General features: G+C 32.5%; 3 protein-coding genes across 3 annotated transcripts in view; 2 read left to right on the top strand and 1 right to left on the bottom strand.

Annotated features, from left to right (window-relative positions):
* The window catches only part of LOC122605407 (caffeic acid 3-O-methyltransferase-like), a 52,996-nt gene extending 37,581 nt beyond the window's left edge, over positions 1-15,415 (bottom strand). Inside the window, exon 1 of the mRNA XM_043778355.1 lies at positions 15,274-15,415. Within this exon, the coding sequence (XP_043634290.1) occupies positions 15,274-15,313 (40 nt within the window). The 5' untranslated portion in view covers positions 15,314-15,415. The remainder of the gene's footprint in view (positions 1-15,273) is intronic.
* LOC122605405 (chalcone synthase 2-like) lies at positions 7,028-8,389 on the top strand. The gene is made up of 2 exons (XM_043778354.1): positions 7,028-7,235; positions 7,343-8,389. The coding sequence occupies exons 1-2, from the start codon at positions 7,058-7,060 to the stop codon at positions 8,332-8,334; spliced, it is 1,170 nt and encodes a 389-aa protein (XP_043634289.1). The 5' UTR covers positions 7,028-7,057; the 3' UTR covers positions 8,335-8,389.
* Positions 15,416-24,910: 9,495 nt separating the features above from the next.
* LOC122605404 (chalcone synthase 2-like) lies at positions 24,911-26,216 on the top strand. The gene is made up of 2 exons (XM_043778353.1): positions 24,911-25,118; positions 25,225-26,216. The coding sequence occupies exons 1-2, from the start codon at positions 24,941-24,943 to the stop codon at positions 26,214-26,216; spliced, it is 1,170 nt and encodes a 389-aa protein (XP_043634288.1). The 5' UTR covers positions 24,911-24,940.
* The last annotated feature ends 1,352 nt before the right edge of the window (positions 26,217-27,568 follow it).

Below are 27,568 nucleotides of genomic sequence, written 5' to 3'. Positions count from 1 at the left end.
CCTTGTTGATCGTTCCGTTATTTTGCTATATGATGAAGAGGCAAATCTAGATTAATACCCTTATTCTTTGTTCATTCACCTTTTGTTTCGTAAAAATCTGTTATGTGCATGTTTTGTGATGTGCTTAGTAGCTAACTACACTGGTTAGTGAACCACCCGTTGGAAACTCGTATGTTGCACTCGATTTTAGTCAAAGAAACAATAGAAAACATTTTGTCACTAGCCTGTTCTTTGTTAAATCTACCTAAATATAAACCTTCCTTCGCCATACCGATAGTCAAAATCCTGGTGGGTCATTGGTTGCCTTTGCTAGATTGGATGGTTTGGGTTTTGTCTTATTATGTTAGGTCGGGATATTCTCATCATTTGGGGGTAGTTTGATTTCGTCATGGTTCTTGGAAAAAGTCTAAATTGTTCATCTTAGCATATTTTGATATGATTTGTCACTATTTCTTAAATTATGTAAGAGAATACCAATTAGTCAGAGTAAAAGTAGCTCTCCAAAAAAAAAAAAAAATTGAAAAATGAAAAATTTGAGCTTGGGGTGTCAGTTGGTATTTCTCCCTTCTGTCAAATCATTTTATGTAAGTTGATTCGTCGTTATAACCAACAAAGTGCGCTGAAGTTAATATATATATGGTTAGAGTGTTTGGAGTTGGCAAGTTTGTTTAAAGTCAACATTGGTTAGGTTTGGTTGATAAGTTATTGATGGGAAACTTTTGGGATGTGGACCGTTGGCAACTAATGACACGGGCTTGTTTGGACTAGACTATTTGTGAAAATTTTGTTAAATGTTGTGTTAGTTCTTTGTTAACACCATTTGTTTACCCAAATTTCCATACCCTGTTTAATTACCCGGTTAAGCCTCATAAATGATACAACCCTAAAAGTCCTCTTCTGATAGACGTTATAGGGCGCGTGCGCCTTGGCGACTTTGGAACGATCCTTGTATAAGCCTATGGTTAAAAGATTATGCATCACGACTTGGCATTGAGTGATTATTCAAATATTCAACCCCAAGAGTAAGTTAGTTGGAGTAGGATAGGCGATTTGTCACTATTTCGTTTCATTTGTGCTTAGTCGTGTTATTAAGGCTTGTGTATCGGTCAAATATTGTCGATGTGCCAAGGAATTTTATGATATTCAGTTTGGATTTGCTTGAGGACAAGCAAAGCTTAAGTGTGGGGGGATTTGATGTGTCATATTTTATACCATTTCCCACGTGATTTTAAAACCAATTATTCATCATTTTGATAGTTTTATATCCAACTTTCGATGCTTTGAAGGTGTGTTAAGTGTTTTCAGGATGGAAATTGATTAGACGAATGAATTGGTCGATTTTGATGAGTTATGGAAGAAACGAGAGAAGGATTCGGGTGAAATCAAGCAAAAGACGAAGAAAATGAAGTCTGGAAGTTATAACTGCCGTTACTGTAGTAATGGCCGTTATAGAGGCGATATGTGGTTTCTCCTGTAACTGGCAGTTAGAGAACTAACGGCCGTTAGAAATCAACTGGCAAGTAACGACCGTTAGCCCAGTAACGCCCATTAGACATCAAGTATAAGTGTAACGGCCAGTTACCCCAGTAACGGCCGTTACACGCGTATTTGGTATATGGGTTCAGTTAGGGTTCTGCACTTTGGACGATTGGTTAACACAATTTTATGAGTTTTCTCATAAAATGGAATATTAGAGGGCAAACAAGTGATTAGGGTTTCACATAATTTCAGCTTTGGATTGTAATCATTATTGCTACCGGATTATCTTCATTCATTTTGTATAATATGATCTCTTCTCTATTTGTTTGTTCTTGTGTTTTTAATATGAGTAGCTAAATCTTTAGCACCCGCTTGGGTAGTAAGCATGTCATAGGGTCAAATTAATGTTGCTTGTGAATGTTGAACAAGGTTTATATGTTTAATCGAAGATCCACATTTATTTGGATTTAAATATTGTTTTCAACTTTTATATTAATTGATTGATAATTGTAATTAGAAGTTCGGGAGAAATCTATGTCATTATCAATTGATTTATGAAATGGTTAATCGGTCTATAATTAATCTAAAATCGTTGGAGTTCGGGAGAAATCAACGATAAAGATTAAAAAACAATTAAATTCATTTTGAATGTGTAAACGCCTATGATAGAGGGATCTGATTAGGAGAATAAGCAGTTCGGGAGAAAGCTTTCAAAAGATTAAATCATAAAATCAACTCAGGAATTTAATGCTTAACTGTTTAGAGTAGAAATTAAGTGCGGGAGCAATAATTATGTTTTGAACAGTTAAAGTTTCAAGTATAACGGGAGTTCATCTTGTCTACTTTTTGAGTCGTTCAACAAATGCAAGTAATATTTACACCCGATGATTGGCATGTGAGCTGATCTAAGTAGGTGTTCATTTTTAAATCTGTGTTAAGATTCAATCAATCAAATACTCTTTGCGATTAATCCTACGGGATTACTGACTTTCTTCACTAACTTTGCAACGTGACAATTCGGTCACAAAACCCCCCTTTTAAATCCGAATCATTTTATTGTAACAATTGCTTATTAAGTCTTTGTGTTCGACCCCGGTTTACCAAGTCAACTATATTGCATACGAACGGGTTCACTGCCCGCAAGTGTGTAGTAGTTTGTAGCTAGGTATTTCGTGTTCATAAATTTAAGACTAGAAAATACACATCAGTTCATAACTTAGATGTAATTTATGTATATATCTATAAATAAACGATTATTAAACCTAAATCTTTACGAAAAACAAGATATACGTGTTTTTGAAATAATTGTTTTTTTTCCGGTTAGATCTAGGGTTCATATGTGTGTTTCTTTATGTATCTAACTGATTTTTTTTAGATCCGAAATTTTTGCTAAGATAGAAACAAGAATATGTTTAGATTTTATTTTTGCATCTTATTTAAATAATTTCGGTATATTTATTTGTTATTTTGTTTCATATTTTGTTATTTTCAGATTTAAAAGAATAAAGCTTATGAAGGATAGAAAAGGAGAAACAAAAGATGGATAGCAAAAGAAGAATTCAAAGACCTGTAGGCGTAAAGATTTTTAATTAGATTTACATTTGGAATTTTGGGTATAATTCTATGTTTTTTTTTTTAATGTTGTAATTTTGTTTATGAAATTTTATTGAGTTTTTAGGTATGGTTTTTAGTTTTGATATATTTTGTATGAAATTTGTGTATTAGAATATGTTATTAATCTAAATTTATTGTATTTAACATATTATACTTTTTTTTTATATAAAATATATACATACATGGACAATACATATAAATACAATAAATAAATATATATTGGATATATATATATATAGGGGGATAATCAAATAAGAACAGTCTTAAAATAAGAATGGTGAGAACACTTAAAAAATATCATTTTGATGCATTAAAAGTCCATAAAACTAACATAGTGCATAACTAATTATCATCATTTAAGTGTATAGCAACACATTGGCCTGTCAAAATCAAGAAAATCATGTTTTTTATTTTGTGCATCCATCTTGGATGCATATTCTTCAAAATGATGCATCCATCAAAAAACGTGATTTTTTCGATTTTGACGGATCAATGTGTTGTTAAACACTTAAATGATGATAATTAGTTCTGCACTATGTTAGTTTGATGGACTTTTAATGCATCAAAATGATGTTTTCTAAGTGTTCTCACCGTTCTTATTTTAAGATTGTTCTCACCGGAGTGTTATATATATATATGTATGTATGTATATACGTTCAACCTATAATATGGATAAATTTTATTTTTTTAGAATTTTTTTTTCAACCGTCGGAAATGTCGGATGGAAATTCCTCTGTCGGTTTTCTGTCAGTAAAAGGGTCGGTAATCCGTTGCTAAGTTTTTATTTTCCGACAGAATTTTTATTAATACTAAAAGCATTTCTGACAGAATTCCGACAAACATTTCTGTCGGAAATAAAAATTTCCGACGGAAATTTCTGACGGATAATGGGTTACCCACGCATATATTCCGACGGATTCCGGCCGTCGGAATATTGCAGTTTTGTAGTAGTGTATATATATATATATTAGGGGAAGTGAATGTAGATAAGGCATCTAAGTTGGATGAAATTTTTATCAAATGCTAATATAAATAACTAGATTAAACCCGCACGTTGTGCGAGACTGACTTACTATATAATTAAAAAAAATATAATAACAGATACTTACATTATTATTCTTAATTTAGGATCATATTAAAATCTATGAGATAGTTTATGAATATATGATATACGTCAAATATTCTAAAGCATATAAATAATAAGTAAAATAATTTATAAATCATAAAAAAAATTGTATAATGTATACTCATTAAATATAATATAATAAATACTTTCACAAAATAAACATAGTATAATAAACAATCTCATTGTAAAAAAAATTATTATTGTTCAATTAATAAAAAAATATAGTATGATGTATATAAACATCTTTGTACTCATATAGAAAATAGAAACATTATTAATAATTAGGATTATGATTAAAATTGATGATTAAGATCATATACATGACAACATAAATATATCAATTTAAATAAAAGTGATAACTCATTAAGTGATTGAAAGATATATATGTTAGAATTAAATTACAATATTAAAATCATACTACATATCCACAAGCCGATCATTAAGAGATTTACTACATGTATATATATATACTAGGTATTTTACCCCGCACGATGCGCGGTTATCTAATGTTTTTGCTTTCAATACGCAATTATACAATCAAAGTAGAAGATTACGAAAAGGCTAAACAAAAAATTGGTGGAAAAATGTTTGTGATTCATATTTCATGTTGTTTTTTCATTATATATTTTGAGTCTAACGAAACTAAAAAAAAAACTAAAATATATTTATATGACTTTTTTCTTAATCTTATATTATACTGTACTTCATGCAATACTAATTAACATAAAATTAAGTTAAAATATAAATATAATGTAAAATCATAACGATATGTTATTTTTTACAAAGTGATAGATGATTTATTAGAATTTCATCACACTCATTCAAATGAAATAGTTTCATGAAACTTGCGTCATCAAATATTAAAATACATAAAAACCGAAAAACTTTAAATTTAGTTAGAAACCAAATTAAAATTACAATAGATTACAAAGAACAAACTAATGCTTCAAAAACATAAATCACTACCAAGAAAATGATATATATAAAAAAAAACTAAATCACAATATGATATATTCTTTTTTAAATATTTTTTAAGTGTTTATGGATTTAGTTTATCTCTCTATATAACTAAAGAGAAGATAATTTTTTGATTAGTCGACAATTATGAAATAATGTCATTTAAGATTTTTTCATTATGTGTCATACCTACATTAATTTCCTAATTTTAAACATTTATTTAAAAATTACTCTTTATCCTAATCATCATTAACTAATAATAAAAAATTTAAAAGTAAAAAAATATATATATCTATATAAATATTAAAACAATAAAAATTCTAGCATTTTAAAGTATTTTTCAATTTAAAGCTATTTTTAAAAATTGTCACATAGGTCTTTATCTTATGTGGCATCTTTATATTTTTTTACAATATATAAATCCACAAAGTTATACTATGTAAATATATTTATTTAAATAAAAATAAAAATTTTATATACACAAATTTTTAAAAAAGCAAAAGTGAAAGATCAAATCCTACATTATGATACAAACCGCATGAACGGAAAATCTATGTACAAAATTAGAAAATATTTAGTTTTCAAAATATTTATATCTTATTTTTTTATCCGCTATAACCAATAACCAATAAATAGCAAGCAAATGATCTCCTCTTTAGTCGACTTATTTTTTATTTTTTCACTTTTTAATTATTTCATTATTAACTGATTATGATTAGGATAAAAAATAACTTTTAAGGAAATGCTTAAAATTAAGAAATTAATATAAGTATGATACATAATGAAAAATCTTATATGACATTCTATCATACTTAACAACTAATCAAAAATTATCCTATCTCTTAATTACATAGAGAGAAGGTAAATAAAAAAGGATGTGTTTTTTACACTGATGTTTTCTTTATACATACGAAGAACTAGTGTTCTAAGGCAGGTGCTTATAGCCGTCTTAATCGAGCGTCTTTGGAGCCTAAGGACGCGGACGTTTAATGGCAGCCATCTTCTTGGAGGGTGCGTCCTTCAAATTTTTCTCCACCAAGAAGTTGGAAGACGATGTAAGTGTGGGGCCAGCGGTCTTTTCTTCCATTTTTTCTTTTTTTGCTTGAGATTCATATATAACCTGGTATATATATATATATATGTAGTTTTAGTGTGTGTGGGTATGTGTAATTTGCAGGTGAGGAAGAAGATATAGATGTTTTCATTTTTTTTTTTGGTTTGTAAACATATACATATATATATATATATATATGTCAATATATGTATTCGATCTTTGTGGTTTGCAGGTGCTGAGGAAGACGCACTCACGCACATATACACATATATTATATGATAAGCAATTTTTTAGATTTTATTAATCTAAATATGTTTTTATTTATATTGTTTGTAGATTTTATTAATCTAAATATGTTTTTTTTTAATATCAAAAAAATAGTTGTTTTTTTAATATCAAAAAAATAGTTATTTTTTAATATAAAAAAATAGTTATTTAATTTTATGTCTAAGTAATTAAAAAATGTTAAAAGAATTGATAATGTGGTGAAAAAGTTCTGAAAAAGTTATCCTTATAGCCAGTGAGTGTCCTGAGGAGAGTCCTGAGAAATGTAATGCTGACGTAACATACAAGAAGTCCTGAGGACGGCCTGCCTATAAGCAGAGGCCTAAAGAGGTCAAACAAAAACCACTTACTTAAAGGGCTGCTGATGTCGACATTGAATCCTAATAAGGGGGGATCCCCTTGGGGCTTGGGCCGCGGCTACTCCACGTTTATCACCCATCTCTCTATTTTTCTTTTGGCTATATATAAATTGCCCAGCATACTCATCACTCATTAAACCAATTCTCAATTAATTCAAGCAATTGCCAGTACTTAATTGGAATATGTCAAGCCAAAATGAATTCAGAAAGGCGCAACAAGCTGAAGGCCCAGCGGCAATATTGGCCATTGGGACTGCTACACCTCCTAATCGTGTGCTCCAAAGCACGTTTGCAGATTACTACTTCCGTGTTACAAAAACTGATGGCTTGAAAGAACTTAAAAAGAAATTTGAGCGCATTTGTGAGTGATATATACATAACTTCAATGTATTATTAAATTTTTTTTTTCTAATTAAAATATATATGCATGGTTTTCTAATCTAAATGCTACTGTGTATTTTTAATTAGGTGATAAATCTATGATAAAAACACGATACATGTACTTGACCGAGGAAATCTTGAAGGAGAAACCGAATATATGTGCTTACATGGCGCCGTCCCTGAACGAAAGACAAGATATAGCTTTGGTGGACGTGCCAAAGCTTGGCGAAGAAGCGGCAACTAAGGCGATCAAGGAATGGGGTCAGCCAAAGTCGAAGATCACCCACTTAGTTTTTAGCACCTCAAGTGGCGTTGACATGCCAGGAGTGGATTACCAACTCACAAGACTCCTCGGCCTAGATGCGTCTGTAAAACGCTTTGTACTCTACCAGCAAGGTTGTTCTGCCGGTGGCTCAGCCCTTCGTTTAGCTAAAGACTTGGCTGAGAACAACAAGGGGGCTCGTGTCCTGGTTGTTTGCTCGGAGATCACCGCTGTCACTTTTCGTGGGCCTAATGAAGCCCATATTGATAACCTTATTGGCCAGGGTTTGTTTGGTGATGGTGCAGCTGCCCTCATTCTAGGGTCTGACCCATTGCTAGATGTCGAAAAACCACTTTTTGAGCTTATTTCAGTGGCCCAAACTATTGTTCCTGATAGTGAGAATGCAATTAACGTGAACTTACGTGAGGCCGGGCTTATATTTCATCTCCGTGAAGATGTTCCAAGACTTATCTCGAAGAACATTGAGAACAGTTTGATTGAAGCCTTTGAACCATTGGGCATTTCAAATTGGAATTCACTTTTTTGGGCTATGCATCCAGGTGGACCTGCAATCTTGGACCAAGTGGAGCAGAAACTAGCCCTTCAGCCCGATAAGCTACGAGCCTCACGACAGATGCTTAGTGAATACGGCAATATGTGGGGTGCTTCTGTTCTTTTTATCCTAGATGAACTACGAAACTATTCTGCTACAAGTGGGCTAAATACCACCGGGGAGGGTCAGAAATGGGGCGTGTTATTTGGTTTTGGACCCGGCCTCACTGTGGAGAAAGTGGTCCTCCGTAGTGTGTCCATTTAATTGGAATCACAATCGCGCTCTCTTTGATTATTATTATTATGCTTTATATCCTGTATGTTGCTCTACCGGGCTTTTTAGGTCTATTACAACTTTTAAAGATAATAAAATGAATAAATGACTTGTTTGAGAAGCCTTTGATTTTCAATATCCAATATCTGAATCAAATAATTTTAGTTTCTTTGTATATATGTATAGCTGTGTGATTGATAAGGTCTTGTAGCGACGGACCCAGTGAAATTTAGATATATGAAGCATCATGTCTTACCCTGTTGTTGTTCTATTACCTTGTATTATTTGGTGCATAACTGCATATTAGTTCAAGTATTCAGATGGATGACATATAGATTGATGCTTGTTTTTTAAGTGAAATGTTCATTTGATAAAGAGAAAATTTCATTAAATACCCCTGTGGTATGTCATATTATTAAGTGTCGCCCCTTTCGTTTTTTTGTATCATTACATAACCTTATGGTGATTTTTTGTATCATAGCATACCCCTCACCCTAACGTCCGTTTATGTGTTTCCGTTAACCCCCTCACGTGCGTCCAACGTGAGGGTATTTATGTCCATTCCTATTTAATTTTTATTATTGATATATTTTTCTTACTCAGTATTATTTCTTACATATACATTGATGATCTGCATCTATATCAATATTTTGTCAATATCTTATCAAGGAAATCAAATCAAATCTAAACCAAAATCAATATCAAAACTAGCTAAAAGCTTACATCTAGAAATCAATTATATCAAACATTCTCACCACACTTTCATATATATATATCGATATATAGATATGATATGTACAGATCTAAAGACACGCACATATATATATGATATATACAAAAAAACCTGCAAACCCATGTATATACATCGGTATCGACACACATACTGTTGCATATCAAATTTAAAGGTGTACATAAAAGAGTCTTAGATTTGAAGGGATAAAAAGTTGCATATCAAATTTCAAGAAAATAGTACGTAGATGCATACTGTTGTAAAAAAGAGATAGTTGATTTGAAAAACCAAATACTAAATGGTATTATCTCAAGGATATGAATATGGATAGTTAATTTGCAAAGGTGTTTGATGTGTGTATGTTTTATATCCACCATAAATTTTCTTATATTTTGTTGTGGTTTTTTTGGAGTTAAGAAACTTTTTAGGAAGATTCTGATAGATGTTAACTTAAAGAAAAAGATTCTAAGGGAAGAGGTTTTTGATCTGTTTGTGTCAACTAGGTTGGTTAAGAAATGTTACTAGGATATGTTAGATTAGAATGGACAAAAATACCCTCATGTGCAAATGCACATGAGGGGGCTAACGGAGACTCACAAACGGACGTTAGGGCGAGGGGTATGTTATGATACAAAAAATCACCATAGGGGTATGTAATGATAAAAAAAAACGAAAGGGGCGGAACTTAATAATATGACATACCACAGGGGTATGTAATGAAATTTTCTCTTTGATAAATTTTATGTCAAAACTAGAAAACTGATTAAAAGACACTGTGATCTGAATCTATCACAATCTGTTTTAATTGTGTTTTTTAAATCACAATGTGTTTTTACTGTGTAAACTAAAAACACATTGTGTTAAGCTTTAAATCACATTGTGTTATTTATAGCGCGTGAAAATCAGAAAACTGTTCAAACACACTGTGATATAACTTAACACAATGTGTTTTTTAAAATAAAAATATATTATGTTAAATTCAGATCACAATATGTTTTAGCCAGTTATTCTAGTTTTCACGAAAATTTTAGTTTTCAAATGATCACAGTCCTGTTTTTTAATTGAGATTAATATCAGATTTTGTATTTTTTTTAGTTACGCTATAGCACATATAAGTTGATGAGATCAAAGTCAAGTAGACGTATTTAGTATTCTCAGTTTGATGCTTGTTTTTGAATTGAGATTAATATCAGAATGTGTATTTTTGTTAAGCTATAGCAGATATAACCATAGTTGTCGACTCGTAATTTCCGACTCGACTCGAATTCTTGATTTTTTGAATCGTGACTCAACTCGTGAGTCGACTCGTAAAAGTCGGATATTTTATACATATACAATATAGATAAGTTTACTATCCTAATACATTTACCAAAAGATTACATGTGTGCTAGTTTCGAGTCATGGACTTACAATTCATCCCAAAATTATACCACAAAAGGTCATATATGCATATTTAACATATGAAATGATGTAACTAGCGATCTTGTACAACAAACAATTCATAAATTATATATATAAAAATTCAACACACATGATAGCAAACTTACATACATTAGATATATATGACAATATGACATTAGATATATTATATATATGACATTAAATATAAAATATTAATATCAATATTTCAATTAAATAAGGAATAATAAATATTATAGTTTATAAGTTATAAGGTTTAATGTTTTACCTTACACACAGAGAAGAAAAAAAAAGTTGCTTGACAATGGAGTAATAGATCATCTTTAACGGAAAATGGAAAAGAATGAAAAAGAAAGAAAAAAGAAATTAAAGATTAAAGAAATTAAAGAAAGAAAAGCCTGTAGCCCCTGTATTACCTTTTCAACTTTAGTCAATATTGTTGTTTTGTGGACTTTAAAATAAGACTTTAATAATTCAAATGCTTCTTTTACATTTCTATCCAGACTCGTACGAGTGTGCGAGTTGTATTGACTCGGTACGAGTCAATATAAAAACCGCGAGTCAACTTCTGAGCCAGAACCATTTACGAGTTATCTAGCGAGTTGCAACGTTTACCCTACTTTTTCACTCGACTCGTACGAGTTTGGCAACTATGGATATAACCTTCTCATGTTAACCTCTACTCTAAAATTTAAGAAGCATTTCTTCGAGTCATGTGTTTCCGGTAAACAGTTTAGTCCGAAAATAAACAAATTACACTAAAACCTTTATAATTAAATAAATAAAGTTGGGACAGGGATAATTTTTTAATTTACCTAGTTAATTCTATTATTATTACTACTACTTTATAAAACATTTACCTTTTTTTTTTCTCAAAAAAGAACTTGATGTGCCTAATTTACTCTCTCTTTTATCCATTCATTTGATATCATCACCTAATATTTCTAGAATAACCTTAACTCTCAACCACTCATTTTTTTCTCTCTCCTTAAATATTAACCACTTATTTCTTTTTCTCTCATCCATAAATCATTTTATTCCTCTAATTCATTCAAAATCTTTTATCTCAAAAATCGTATATAGATAAATTATAAAAGTTCTATGGGTGTTCTTAAAATTTCATGCTCTTTCATTAGAAATGTCATTCGATATACTTTCGACGAATTTTTAAATCCGAGGGCGGAGCCGGCTAAGGCATTTGGCTATCACACTTTATGACCTATCACCTCATATGACATATCACACTTTATGACCTATCACCCCCACCATCTCACCGCCGCAACGTGTCGGTACTCTCCCTCGTTAATATATCAAGTGTTAATTTACAATATATCTTTTGAGTTGGGACTTTACAAAATTATTAATTTTATCGAGATATTGATTTATCGAGTATTAATCTATAAAGGTTTTATTGTATTATCACTTTTGTTCAAGCAACAACATACATACCTGATCGTATGATTGATAAACTCGAGTTCATATATTACCCTCACACTATATTTGCAGAGAATGCAATAGGTCCGAAATTCACTATGTAGAGCAATCCGATGAAAGGTGGAACACTAAATGAACCTGATCAGATAAATATGATCATGTCCAAAACTAGAGGCATGGTATTAGACTTAGAATACACGTTCAATGTTGATTGATAATGGTAAATTGGTACGGTCACAAGTAACCTCTGTATGCTTTTAATCCGGTCGTTATTTAGATGGTTTAGTTTGATTCGGGTAACCCAAATAAGTGTTTGAAATTTATGTCATTCCATCTATATAATATATTAGCCCATATCCATCATGTTTCGGTCCAATTTACGTTTGGAAATTCGAATAGAGCGCTATACTTTCTCTTTCATGCCTTGCTTATTTGGTTAGTGCCTACTGGCTCCTGGGCTAATGTTTAATTAATTTCTGTTTTCCCTTTGCAATACTTTCACTTTCATTTCTGTTTTTCACTTGGTTCTTAATTTAGCTTAAATCTGAGTGTCCCTTTCAATGCTTGGGTTAAAGATATAACGAGCAGCCGAACTCAGCCATGCTGTGATTTTTTATGCGCCAAAAACACATATCGATCTTCAAATATCAGTCACCCAACCAAGCTCAAACGAGTAATACTCGATTCTTAACCCAAAATATTCGACCCGTTTATATCAAAACATGAATAACTCTATTTATATAGTCCCCTAAATGAAGTTGTGAGGAGCCTGAAAACGGGTTTTAACATCCAATTTGACAGTGGATACTACTAGTGTAATACATTAGTCAATTTAAAATTAAACTTTAAATTTTTATATTGGTTTTTATATACATTAGTCAATTTATCCGCGCGTTATCGGAAAATATGTTTTTTTATGGTAAGTTTTAGATACAAATGATATATATATATATATATATATATATATAAAACAACAGAATATGTAGCTATAATAATCATAATAGTTGTAAATCCTATTAACTTTTTTAATGAAGGTGATAATTCAATAAAAAAAAAAAAAAAAAAAAAAATAATAATAATAATAATAATAATAATAATAATTATTTGGAGGATTTACAAGAAATTGGTAGGAAGACGAGATAAAACCTAAGCCCCACCCCTCTAACAATATTATTATTATTATTATTATTATTATATTTAATAAACATACCTTCTATTAAAAAACTAATAAGATTTATAAGAAATTAATGGAAACTGAGATACTATCCCACTCCTCTAACAATAGCAAAACTAGTCGTTCATTTTTAATATTTCATTTTACTTTTTGTCTTTTCTTTTCTTTCTATTTTCTTATTTATAATACTCAACCTTATTATGTCATATATAATTTTATTAGTTTAAACCTTTTTATATTACTATTATTTTTGTACAAAATATTTAATACTGTAATGTGCTATATTTGTAACACATATACTATTGTCCAAGTATCTTGGTAATATATTTTCTATATTTATTATCTATTTTATATTTTATCGTCATTCTTTATTATCATCATACATTACTTTTTTCATTAACACACATTATATTTTTAACACGTTGTATCATTCATATAATGGTTCTAGACACATAATAATATTATAATACATATTCTCATTATTGATAAACAATATACGTCACACGTTATCATTATTGATATAATGGTTCGTAGAACGCATTATAATATTACAATACATATGCATGCATACACAATAAATAAATAATATCTTCGGAGATAATGTCCAGACGACAAAACCCGTTATTGTTATAAAAAGAGTAAATATAAGTTCATACAACTTAATTCCACCCCAAACCCAAGCACACGCGTGTGATCACAATCACATACACATACATAGATGGACAAATAGTTGTTTTATTTGTAAAATTCCATGACCCAGTTGTTGCAAACAAAGCATTTTTTTTCAATTCCACCAAATCCAGATTTTTTAGCCAATGCTAGAAATTCATTCTCGGTGCGCTCTCTTCCTCCAGGAGTTTGAGTCATCATGATTGCATCTAGATGGCTGGCAGTTTTTACAGAGGAACTTGTATCTGGTAAGAAAGGAATAACCTTGTCTACAACTATCACCTTGCCACCATCTTCTAAAGCCTCATAGCAGTTCTTTAACAACTTTATGCAACGATCGTCATCATAACAATGCAATACCCACTGTCACATTATATTTTTATAATATGTTAATTATGTTAAATAAAGACCAAGTCAAATATATAAATCAGTTTAAACAAGTTTACCTTCATAAAAATGCCATCTGCTTGTGGAATAGTGTGAAACATATCTCCTTCAATATGATTTATACCTACGATAAAAATTTATATAACATAGAAATACCACTGTATATTAGATAGTTGTATATGTTACGCAGACTTATTTATATGTTAAGTGGAGAAATGATGTGGGCTCCATTATTAATGGTGTTTAAATCATGTAAAAATTATACAAAGGTATCAAATGTGGTACTGGGACAAATTTCTCTCACTATCAATTTTTTTTATTTTAAACATAAAGAAAACATAACATACCTTTGTAGAGTGGTGCTTGTTGTATAACATGAGGAAGATCAAAATTAATACCCTTAATGTTTGGATATTTGGATACAATCAGATTAATAGTTGTTCCAACACCACCTCCAATATCAACCACACAATTGAGATTTTCAAAACCATTGTAATGTTTGAGCATCTCCTTAACCATTATAGTAGAACTATGAACCATGGCCTTGTTAAACACCTCATTTAAATTAGCATCTACCCCAAAATATTCATACTCATGCATTCCATGAATCTTTTCGAATGCAATACCTCCTTCTTGTACAGAATCCTTAAGTTTAGGCCTTGATCATAGAAAAAACAAGATTAGTAAAGAGAAAAATGATTTGTTTTTAGTAAATACTCCGACTACTCAGGTCCGTAGCATAAGGCATCTAGAGATAGAAATTTACCAAGTTTCGAGGTACAATTTGTTTTGCTGCAACTCCAACATTGGACATAACGACACCCCATCTTCATTTTGGATGAATAGTTTGAAACAGGTGCAAGTCCATATACTCGTACTGGCTTAGCTTCGCGGTCTTCTTGGACGCAAGTGACAATTGCATAGCTAGCGAGCAATCGAAGCATCCGGTCAATCATGTCAGGAGCATCAGGGTTTGATATTGACAAAGAGGAGGCGATCTCATGAGCGGAGAGTCCAGCATTTGGGCCGGCCTCTGCTATAACCTCTAGGAGGTTGAGCTTGATAGCGTTTGATAACACCATAGGCAATGCAATGGAGGTAATAAGTTGTAATGCGTAAGTAAACTGCCCCTCAGAGTTGCTATCATTGTTGGCCATTTTTAGAAAGGTATCTCTTGTGGGGTAACCAAAAATACTTTTGTTTAAATAAGGATACAAAAAAGAAAGAGGGAAAACCAATTGTGGGATAACAAATTAATTAAGAACAACTTCTGTTTAAATAGGGAGAAAAGAAAGAGTACTGTCTCTAGCCACATTATTATCTACCATGTATTATATCATCATATAAAATAGAGAGGGGTGTAATTAAACGTGGAGTAGCAGCAGCCCAAGGGGGATCCCCAGTTATTAGGATTCCAATTCGACATCAGCAGCCCCGCAAGTCATTCTCTTTTGTTTGAACTCTTTTATCACGTACATTATTGGTCTATTTACATTAGATTCTATGTATGTTTCAAAAACATCCTGTAAAAGCACTTTGGACTATTAATTCGCACATGCAATATTAACAAAAATATCTCCACTCAAAGAAAGTTCTCCCTCATCTTTTCAATGTTTTTTTAGAACATCTCCATAATAATCACACACAAACAACTTCTAATTTATAATAGACACTGGTGTTTTTTTACGTCAATTTTATATCATGTTAAAATATGACATTTAAATTGAGATAGAGATAGAGAAAGTATTTCATTAATGAATTTTCAATCACTAGGCGTATAGTATGTGATAAACCCGATGTTCCCATTGCCGAATTCAAAGAAAATTATTAATGCTTGGAGGATGTTATGCAAACCGCCCAATGATCAATGTTACCGTGCAATGGATATAAATACTTTTGTTCAATGCTAGTTTAACAAATATTTTACAAGCATGTGTCATGTGAAATAGTACAATCAACATTAAAGAGATTGAAGAAAAAGTATACATATACAAAATTTATATACAAAATTTAATTGGAGAAAGTTATATATGTTTGTAAAATTTTATCTATAAAAATATTTATGAACTTAAATTTATTTAATTTTGTGAATGGTAAGAAATTAATTCGAGCACTTGAATCATGAAATTGAGCCCATTATATGATGTAGAACTCACATAAAAAAAAACCCCAACATTCCTTATAGATTAGAATGTGTGTGTGTTTATTATAAGAATGATCTTTAATAACATTGAGATAAAGAAAAAGAGATGGAACTTTCTTTGAGCAGAGATATTTTTGTTAATTTTTGCATGTGCAAATAATACAATTTACAATTTGTACACAAAAGGTACGGTGATTTTCGTCCCAGTCCCAAATAATATATAGAAAGTAAAGTCACTTTAGGGGCAGTGGGGTCAGCTGTTCCACTCCAATTTTGGTACAATGTAATTTTATAAAATTTAAATGATATATTTATAATATTTTTTAAAAAATAAGAAATACATAAAAATGTTACCTTTGTTATCATAAGCTTATTCTTTTGAAATCATTGGTTACCGAAGCATTAATTTTGAGATAGATCTATCCATTGGAACAATAAAAACCTTTTGTTAATTTTGATTTTTAATAGAAAGAATGAAAAAAGGGTTGAAGGAAAAAGTTTTTCTTTTGTTTGGGTATATATTTGTAGTACATAAATAATGTAGTTTGCGGAAAAACTATTTTCATTAAAACTATTATATATCTTTATCACAAACAACAATGATGATTGGGTCCCTCTAATGTCGTTTTTCACGAGCTTTGGGTCCCAATACTGTCGTAAAAAAGGACCTCTAGCCTTGTTGGTATGATGATTGAATTGTTCACTTCTGTCTCCAGAAGTTAGGGCTACAACCACTTGATTCAACCAAGTTGGTTTGAAACCTATATATATATATATATATACACGAGCATAATACCCGCACGTTGCAGCGGAATTTTGTTTTAAGAAAGATAGATTCGGGGGTAGTTTAGTCCAACTGTATATGTAGGTATAGAAAGATGTATTAAGGTAAGGGGTATTTTAGACTTATCAGGTTCTTAATGACTTAAAGCTAGTTTGCTTTATAAGGGAGTATAGATATATATATATATATATGATAGAGATCAAATGAAAAAGGTACTTTAAGCAGAGAAGAAAGAGAAAGTTCGTTTTTTATTTATTTTTTTAGCTTTTTTTGGAACTTTTTTTCATTTTTTTTTTCATTCTTTCTTTAATTAACCAATTTCATATAAAAATTTTAAAAACTTTAAAAAAATATATTTTTTTTCAAAGGGCGTAGCCCGTAAGCTATAGGTGAAGCCTCTAAGACTATGGCGCAACCATGATAGCTAAGGGCGAAACTCATTAGGTATATCACCTCATCACCGATCACCCCCTATGACTTGTCACCCTCTATGACCTATCACTCCCACCAACTACCCCTTATTAATATCATTAAGGGCGAAGCCCGTACCATACCCTTACATGTATAACTCACTAACTCGGGTTAGAAATTTTAATTTTTTTTAATTAATTTTTTTATGGATTTAGTTAATTAAAAAAGAATTAAAAAGGTGAAAAAAATCAAAAAAAAAAAAGCTAAAAAAATGGATCTTCCCTCCCTTCTTTCTTAAAGAAACTTCTCTCTAGATCTCCACCACATATATATATATATATACTCTAGATCTCTACCACACACACAGATATATATATATATATATATTAGGGGAAGTGAATGTAGATAAGGTATCTAAATTGAATGAAATTTTTATCAAATGCTAATATAAATAACTAGATTAAACTCGCACGTTGTGCGAGACTGACTTACTATATAATTAAAAAAAATACAATAACAGATAGTTACATTATTATTCTTAATTTAGGATAATATTAAAATCTATGAGATAGTTTATGAATATATGATATACGTCAAATATTCTAAAGCATATAACTAATAAGTATAAATATTTATAAATCATAAAAAAAAATTGTATAATGTATAGTCATTAAATATAATATAATAAATAATTTCACAAAATAAACATAATATAATAAACAGTCTCATTGTAAAAAAAATATTATTGTTCAATTAATAAAAAAAAACATAGTATGATGTATATAAACATCTTTGTACTCATATAGAAAATAGAAACATTATTAATAATTAGGATTATGATTAAAATTGATGATTAAGATCATATACATGACAACATAAATATATCAATTTAAATAAAAGTGATAACTCATTAAGTGATTAAAAGATATATATGTTAGAATTAAATTAAATTATTAAAATCATACTACATATCCACAAGCCGATCATTAAGAGATTTACTACATGTATATATATATTATTTTTTTTTACTTTTAAATTTTTTATTATTAGTTAATGATGATTAGGATAAAGAGTAATTTTTAAATGAATGTTTAAAATTAGGAAATTAATGTAGGTATGACACATAATGAAAAAATCTTAAATGACATTCTCTCATAATTGTCGACTAATCAAAAAATTATCTCCTCTTTAGTTATAGAGAGATAAACTAAATTCATAAACACTTAAAAAATATTTTAAAAAATAGCAAGCAAATTATCTCCTCTTTAGTCGACTTATTTTTTATTTTTTCACTTATTAATTATTTCATTATTAACTGATGATGATTAGGATAAAAAATAACTTTTAAGGAAATGCTTAAAATTAGAAAATTAATATAAGTATGGTACATAATGAAAAATCTTATATGACATTTTATCATAATTAACAACTAATCAAAAATTATCCTCTCTTATTTATATAGAGAGAAGGTAAATAAAAAAGAATGTGGTTTTTACACTGATGTTTTTTTTATACATACGAAGAACTAGTGTTCTAAAGAGGTCAAACAATGTCATCAAAAACGAATTTCAAGCTCTTTCAAAAACTTCCTGGAGAAAAGAAAATGGCGATTCCACCATTGCTTTTTTCTTCATTTCCCCTCCTTTTTCACCAACAATTTCTTTCAAATTAGCATTCTTCTATTCCACTAGCTTTTCTATGCCATTCTCTTCTTCTTTTCTATTCTCCTGAAGTTCGTGAGCTATTGATTAAATTGGAAACCCTAATTTTAAAAATTGGGGGTACTGACTGCTACGATCTTCTAGTGACTGCTATACTAATAGAATGCCAAATAGAAGAACACCGTCATCTAGAAGAGCTGCTACGCCAAAGAAATACAAAGATACTACTTATTCTCTAAATCAGGAGAAACGAAAGGGTAATAAATCTCAGAGTAAAGATGTGCTTAATAGCCAAGGTTCTGTTGAAAAAGATCTTAATGTAGAATCTGAAAAAGAAGTGACAAATGAACTTGTTACTAATATTGGAGTGAGTGGAGAAGAAGCAATGATTAGCAATGTAAGTACTGATCTTGATAATAACAATATTGCTAATAAACAAGATTGTGGATCAATTGTAGGTGATCAGTATGTTAATCCTAGTGGTGGCGGGGTACAAACATCACGACCTACTGATGGTAGATGTAGTAGTAGACGAAGTGGAAAAGAAACAAGGTGGGAATGATGCTAATGTTGGGCAACCAGTTAATGATAATGCAGAACAATCCCAAGGTAAGCCTCTTCACAGTAACGTATTGTTGAATAATGAAACAAATACTCAACGAAAAACTAATGTCGATAATGAGAAAATCAGTAGCCAAAAAACCGTTTCTTACGTGGCTAAGGTGCAAGCTACTACCGAAATTAAGAAGGTCAACTTTAGGTTACTAGTGCCTAAAGAAACAGTCGACAATGTGGATGTGGTTATTCCTAGAGAGTCTGTTAAGCAAGTGCAGAGTAGGTTTGAACATGTTCTATACGGTTACTTTTTAGGTGATAGGATGGCGTATCCAGTTGTTGAGTACTTTGCTAGAACCTCATGGGCAAAATTCGGTTTAACAAAAGTAATGATGAATGTAAATGGATTTTTCTTCTTCAAGTTTAATGCAAAGGAAGGACTGAATACGGTATTATCAAAGGGGCCAGGGTTAATTCGTGGTTCTCCAATATTTCTTAATGTCTGGACCCCGAACACGATGCTAAAGAAAGACGATATAAAACAGGTAGCCGTTTGGGTAAAGCTACACGATATACCACTTGTTGCATACTCTGATGATGGATTAAGTTTGTTGGCTTCAAAATTGGGTACCCCCAAAGCGTTGGATAGTTATACAAGTGCTATGTGCTTAGATTCGTGGGGGAGGAGCAGCTATGCTCGTGCATTAATAGAGTTGAATGCTAATAATGAGTTGAAAAATACTTTAGTTGTGGCAATACCTAATATGGAGGGTGAGGGATTTACAAAAGGGACCATCAAGGTGGAATACGAATGGAAACCACCTAGATGTTCCTCGTGTTGTGTTTTTGGCCATCATAATGATAGCTGCCCAAAAGCGATTGAGGTGGCAAAGAAAGTTGTAGCTACAGTTGATGAAGAAGGGTTTACGGAGGTGAAAGGAAGGAAGAAAGCAAGTAATAAGGCAGGCTTTCATCTTAATAAACAAAAAGCTAAAGTAACGGAAATTATAGAAAAACAAGCTCCAAAAACATGTGAAAATTCGTATGCTTACAATGTCACTTTTGATTCAGACAGTGAAGAGGTGATAGAAATATTAATTGAAAATTTCCGAGTTTATGATGTCTGGAACTAGTAAGATGGTAACCAATACAAGGGCAAGCACTCCTGTGGTAAGGGTTTCCAATGGGTAGTTTAGCCTCATGGAACATAAGGGGGTTGAACCGCCCCCTGAAACAAAGTGAGGTTCGACAGGTCGTAAAGGAGAATCAGTTGAACTTGTGTGCTATCCTAGAGTCTCATGTGGACGTCTCGAGACTATTCAATATATGTAAAAAGATTTGTGGGTCATGGGATTGGACTTCTAATGGTGGTATGTGCAACAAAGGTACTCGAATAATTCTTGGGTGGAATACTAGTGTAGTTGATGTAATGGTTCTATCACAATCTGATCAGGTCATTCATATTCAGGTAATCTATAAACTCGACAAAAAAGCATTCTTTTGTTCTTTTATTTATGCTGATAATTACTATAAAAATAGAAGAGATTTGTGGAAGAATTTATGTACCCATAAAGCTTTTGTGGGTGATAAACCATGGGTGATTTTAGGTGATTTTAATTCTTCACTAAATCTGGAGGATAACTTTGCTGGGTCATCCATTATTAATATAGGGATGAAGGATTTCAAAGAATGTGTGGAGTCTTTGGAGGTTTTTGACATTAATAGTACGGGTCTTCATTATACATGGAATCAAAAGCCTAAGAAGGGTATAGGTATTCTAAAAAAGATTGATCGGGTTATGGGGAATACCCATTTTACGGATCTTTTTCCGGCTTCTTGTGCTATATTTCAACCGTATAGAATATCTGATCATTCACCTTGTGTTTTGAAGCTACCGAGCATAGCTAGAGCTCGGCCCCAACCTTTCAAATTTGCTAACTTCTTAATATATAAGGCGGGTTTTCATGATATAGTTAAGGATAAATGGGATACTCATATTGATGGTGTGAATCAGCTGCGTGTTGTGAAGAAACTCAGAATGTTAAAGTCTTCTTTTCGGAGTTTTCTCTTTAAGCAAGGTAATCTTCATAAGAGAGTTAGTGCTCTGCGAAGTGAGTTGGACGAAATTCAAAGAGCTATTGATACAAATCCAACTGATGCTAGTTTGCGTGAGAAGGAAGTTGCATGTATTCAAGCCTTTCAAGAAGCTGTACTTGATGAGGAGCGGTTTTTAAAACCAAAATCAAAGGTAGAATGGCTTGCCGTTGGTGATGCTAATACATCATACTTCTATAAATCTCTAAAGTGCAGGAACCATAGGAGCCGTATTGATGTTATAAAGGATGCTAGCAGCTTGTTATGTGAAGGAAGTGAAGTTCAAAATGCCTTTGTTAAGCACTATGAGTTGTTCTTGGGTGGCGAAGTTAATGGGAGTCTTCTGCCAACACCGGATCTATTTGTTAATATATTAGAGGACCAGGTCGCTTTGGATATGGTTCGTGATGTGTCCGATGAAAAAATTATGTTCTCTATTGCTGAGAACAAAGCCCTAGGACCGGACGGTTTCACATCAGCTTTTTTCAAAAGCTCGTGGAGTATTGTTGGTAAGGATGTCATGCTGGCTATCCATGATTTTTTCCGAAAAGGTAAGCTTCTTCAGGAACTTAATCATACGCTAATTGCTCTAGTTCCTAAGGTTACTACCCCCGAATCTATTTCCGATTTTCGCCCAATTTCATGTTGCAATGTCTTGTATAAATGTGTTAGTAAGATTATTGCTAACCGAGTTAAAGATAGTCTGAAAAGTGTAGTTAATGTAAACCAATCTGCATTTGTCCTGGGGAAGAAAATTTCTGATAATATTTTATTAACCCAAGAACTTATGCACAACTACCATAGGGATGTTGGTCCCCCTAGATGTGCTTTCAAGATTGATATATAGAAGGCATACGATACCGTGGATTGAACTTTTTAGAGGCTATATTATTGGGATTTGCTTTTCATCGAGTTATGGTAAATTGGATAATGGTGTGTGTGTCGTCAACCTCTTTTTCTTTATGTATTAATGGTGACGTCCATGGCTACTTTAAAGGTAAAAGGGGGCTTAGGCAAGGTGATCCAATATCACCTTATCTATTTACACTTGTAATGGAGGTACTAACTTTGGTATTACAACAATCAGTTCGCATTGATTCCTCTTTCAGATTTCATAATAAGTGTGAAAAACAAAGACTCATAAATCTCTGCTTTGCTGATGACTTGTTTCTATTTGCTAGAGGCGAATCCCAATCCGCCAGAATGTTAATGGACTCGTTAAATCAATTTAAAATGATGTCGGGTTTGGTTCCAAGTGTGCAGAAGAGTACCGTATTCTTTTGTAATGTTCCTAATCACACGAAGATCTCAATTCTAGGAATCATGCCATTTGATGAAGGAAAGTTACCTGTCAGGTACTTGGGGGTTCCCCTAATCTCATCTAGACTATTGTATAAAGACTGTAAAGTTCTAGTAGAAAGAATGCAAAAGCGAATTACAGATTGGAAAACCATTTCTCTCTCTTTTGCTGGGAGGCTACAATTGATTGTTTCAGTCCTTTCTTCGATGCATGTCTAATGGTCCTCAGTGTTTATTTTGCCTGCTCGTGTGATTAAAGACCTTGAAAAGTTGATGCGTGGGTTTCTATGGTGTCAAGGTCCTATGCAAAAAGGGAAGGCTAAGGTGTCATGGAAAGCTACGTGTGTTCCGAAGAGTGAAGGAGGTTTAGGTATTAGACGCATAGCAGAAATGAATAAAGCCCTCATGACTTCCCATATCTTGAGCATTCTTAATAGGCGGGAGTCTTTATGGGTTGCTTGGATCCATGATTATAAACTAAAGGGCCGCAATTTTTGGGATGTCCCGGCTCGAACAGATAGTAGTTGGGGCTGGAGAAAGATTCTTTACATGAGGTCGACAATTAAAAATCACATTAAAATGAGAATTGGAAATGGTAAGAACACATCTGCTTGGTTTGATGCTTGGAGTGAGAGTGGTTCGTTATGTAAAATTGTGACTCCTAGGGAAATTAAAAATGCTGGTCTCACACTGGAAGCTAAGGTTGCGGACATTTGTAGGAATGGTGAATGGGTCTGGCCTAATGCATGGTATGTTAATTATCCCGGTTTAATGAATGAGCCTGTCCATCACCTTGATCAAAATAAAAACGATGAAGTTATTTGGATAGACAATGCAAAAGTTGAACAACCATACACAACAACTATTGCATGGAACTCCATACGAAGTAATGAGCAGAAGGTGGCATGGATGGATTTTGTTTGGTCCCCTCACAATATACCGAGGCATTCATTTCATTTGTGGTTAATAATGCATAGGAAACTTTTGACACAAGACAGAATCATCAAATGGGCATCGGCAAGAAGAAATAACATGAATATGATGTGTTGTGCATTGTGTAAAGCTAATTATGATTCACATAACCACTTGTTTTTTAAATGTCCTTTTTCAACGCAGGTTTGGTTAAAAGTTAGGGATATGGGTGGACTGCAACACCTTCCACCCCTCCTAGCAAAATGTGGTGGGGAGACTCCTTGTTGCTTCAACGGCTTATTTCTTATGGCAGGAAAGAAATAATAGGATGTTCAATGACCAAGCTCGCCCTCCTAATCTGCTTTGTGAAGTAATTACATCTACTGTTCGGTTAAAGCTTATGACATTCAAGTTCCAAAAGACTACTCGGGTGATCCATATGCTTGAGGCGTGGGGTATCTATGGTGATTCTGTCTTTATCAATGACTGATGGTCTGCTTTACCTTTTGGTTTAATCCAATGTGTATGCTATGTCAATTGGTATTAACATAAAGGTAGATTGGTGTTTGGCTTTCATTCACTAGGTTTTATTTGTTAACATATATATAGTATGAATTAGTATGGTAGGTCCACCATGCTACTTGTAATGAACCGTTTTGATAGTTGTTATAATACAAAGTCGTCGGGGTAACCGTTTACCCAAAAAAAAAGAGGTCAAACAAAAACCACTTACTTGAAGGGCTGCTGATGTCGACATTGAATCCTAATAAGGGGGGATCCCCTTGGGGCTTGGGCTGCGGCTACTCCACATTTATCACCCATCTCTCTATTTTTCTTTTGGCTATATATAAATTGCCCAGCATACTCATCACTCATTAAACCAATTCTCAATTAATTCAAGCAATTGCCAGTACTTAATTGGAATATGTCAAGCCAAAATGAATTCAGAAAGGCGCAACAAGCTGAAGGCCCAGCGGCAATATTGGCCATTGGGACTGCTACACCTCCTAATCGTGTGCTCCAAAGCACGTTTGCAGATTACTACTTCCGTGTTACAAAAAGTGATGGCTTGAAAGAACTTAAAAAGAAATTTGAGCGCATTTGTGAGTGATATATACATACTTCAATGTATTATTAAATTTTTTTTTTCTAATTAAAATATATATGCATGGTTTTCTAATCTAAATGCTGCTGTGTATTTTTAATTAGGTGATAAATCTATGATAAAAACACGATACATGTACTTGACCGAGGAAATCTTGAAGGAGAAACCGAATATATGTGCTTACATGGCGCCGTCCCTGAACGAAAGACAAGATATAGCGTTGGTGGAAGTGCCAAAGCTTGGCGAAGAAGCGGCAACTAAGGCGATCAAGGAATGGGGTCAGCCAAAGTCGAAGATCACCCACTTAGTTTTTAGCACCTCAAGTGGCGTTGACATGCCAGGAGCGGATTACCAACTCACAAGACTCCTCGGCCTAGATGCGTCTGTAAAACGCTTTGTACTCTACCAGCAAGGTTGTTCTGCCGGTGGTTCTGCCCTTCGTTTGGCTAAAGACTTGGCGGAGAACAACAAGGGGGCCCGTGTCCTGGTTGTTTGCTCAGAGATCACCGCTGTAACTTTTCGTGGGCCTAATGAAGCCCATATTGATAACCTTATTGGGCAGGGTTTGTTTGGTGATGGTGCAGCTGCCATCATTCTAGGGTCTGACCCATTGCTAGATGTCGAAAAACCACTTTTTGAGCTTATTTCTGTGGCCCAAACAATTGTTCCTGATAGTGAGAATGCAATTAACGTAAACTTACGTGAGGCTGGGCTTATATTTCATCTCCGTGAAGATGTTCCAAGACTTATCTCGAAGAACATTGAGAACAGTTTGATTGAAGCCTTTGAACCATTGGGCATTTCAAATTGGAATTCACTTTTTTGGGCTATGCATCCAGGTGGACCTGCAATCTTGGACCAAGTGGAGCAGAAACTGGCCCTTCAGCCCGATAAGTTACGAGCCTCACGACAGATGCTTAGTGAATACGGCAATATGTGGGGTGCTTCTGTCCTTTTTATCCTAAATGAATTACGAAACTTTTCGGCTACAAGTGGGCTAAATACCACCGGGGAGGGTCTAAAATGGGGAGTGCTATTTGGTTTTGGACCTGGCCTCACTGTTGAGACAGTGGTCCTCCGTAGCGTATCCATTTAATTGGAATCACAGTCGCGCTCTCTTTGATTATTATTATGCTTTATATCCTGTATGTTGTTTTCTACTGGCTTTTAACGAGCTCTATTACTACTTTTTAAATAGAATAAAATGAATAAATGACTTCTATTATGAGAAGCCTTTGCATTTCCAATATCCATTATCTTAGTTTTTTTTTTCCCGAACATTTAATCGGTATGCGACATCAAAGAAACCGCACCGTATAATGGTGAAGTCTTGCACGTACCCTAGACAACGAGAAGTTGATCGTGGGCCGTTACCAGTATTCAGAGGAAAAAACCCCAAGACTTACCAACCCTAAGGATCGAACTCAAGACCTTGGGTAATGATGACTAGTCCAACTTGTCAGAGGCATCCTAGGTTTTACACAAGGTCTTGAGTTCGATCATTTGGGATGACAAGTCTTGGGGTTTTTCCTCTGAATACTTGTAACGGCTCATGGTTAACATCTCGTTGTCTTAGGCACGTGCAAGGCTTCACCATTATACGGTGAGGTTTCCCTGATGTCGCATACTGATTGAATGTTCGAAAAAAAATTATTTAGTTCGATCAAATAAAATTTTAACTAAACGTTTATTATATTTATCATGACTGTTTATTATAATTGAGCTTCGATCATCAATTTACTTTACCCATAATTTATTTTATACTCATGAATCATGTATGAGGCATACTGTTCGAATTTTTTTATGATACAATCTATATAGCTACTGTACATTGTACGGGTATTATTACTAGTATTCACTAATAAATTAAAATAGGATTGACATATTCTTGAAACGACACGTGACGTAATCCTTGATCGACACGTGTTCTTTTAATTTATTTGTTTTGTTAAATTAGCTTTTTTAGTTGTGTATAAATTCAATTTTTTTGTTAGACTTAGAATTAAACTCTAACTCACGTAGCGTAATCCTTGATTGACACGTGTCCTTTTAATTTATTTATTTTGTTAAATTAGCTTTTTAAGTTATATATAAATTCAAATTTCTTATTGGAATTAGATATAAAATCTAACTATTGGCTTAATAAGTTTATTGTCATCAATAAACGCTAATATTGTCATTAATAAATTGTATCTTTTTATTTTCAATTATTCAACTCCTATTACCTATATTAATTATAATAAGTTATTAACATAAACACTTTAAAATTGAGTTTACGATCCGAAATCACAAGGCTATTTGTCATCATCCACGATCCACTATGCTTACAAGTTCCTATTTTGATGTAGTTCTAAAAAATTTAAGGTAATTTAAAATTATAACTAAACAAATATTATATTAATCATTAATGTTTTTTTATAATTTAGCTTCGACCATCGATTTACTTTA

This window comes from Erigeron canadensis, chromosome 6 (assembly GCF_010389155.1).
Source record: "Erigeron canadensis isolate Cc75 chromosome 6, C_canadensis_v1, whole genome shotgun sequence".
Lineage (NCBI taxonomy): Eukaryota > Viridiplantae > Streptophyta > Magnoliopsida > Asterales > Asteraceae > Erigeron > Erigeron canadensis.
The sequence above is the reverse complement of the archived record's forward strand: the minus strand, read 5'-3'. Positions and strand labels throughout refer to the sequence as shown.

Excerpts from the sequence above, each read along its gene's own strand:
- LOC122605404 (XM_043778353.1), top strand. The coding sequence starts at position 24,941 with ATGTCAAGCCAAAATGAATTCAGAAAGGCGCAACAAGCTGAAGGCCCA. Across the intron at positions 25,119-25,224 it reads AAAGAAATTTGAGCGCATTT|GTGATAAATCTATGATAAAA; the intron begins GTGAGTGATATA and ends ATTTTTAATTAG.
- LOC122605405 (XM_043778354.1), top strand. The coding sequence starts at position 7,058 with ATGTCAAGCCAAAATGAATTCAGAAAGGCGCAACAAGCTGAAGGCCCA. Across the intron at positions 7,236-7,342 it reads AAAGAAATTTGAGCGCATTT|GTGATAAATCTATGATAAAA; the intron begins GTGAGTGATATA and ends ATTTTTAATTAG.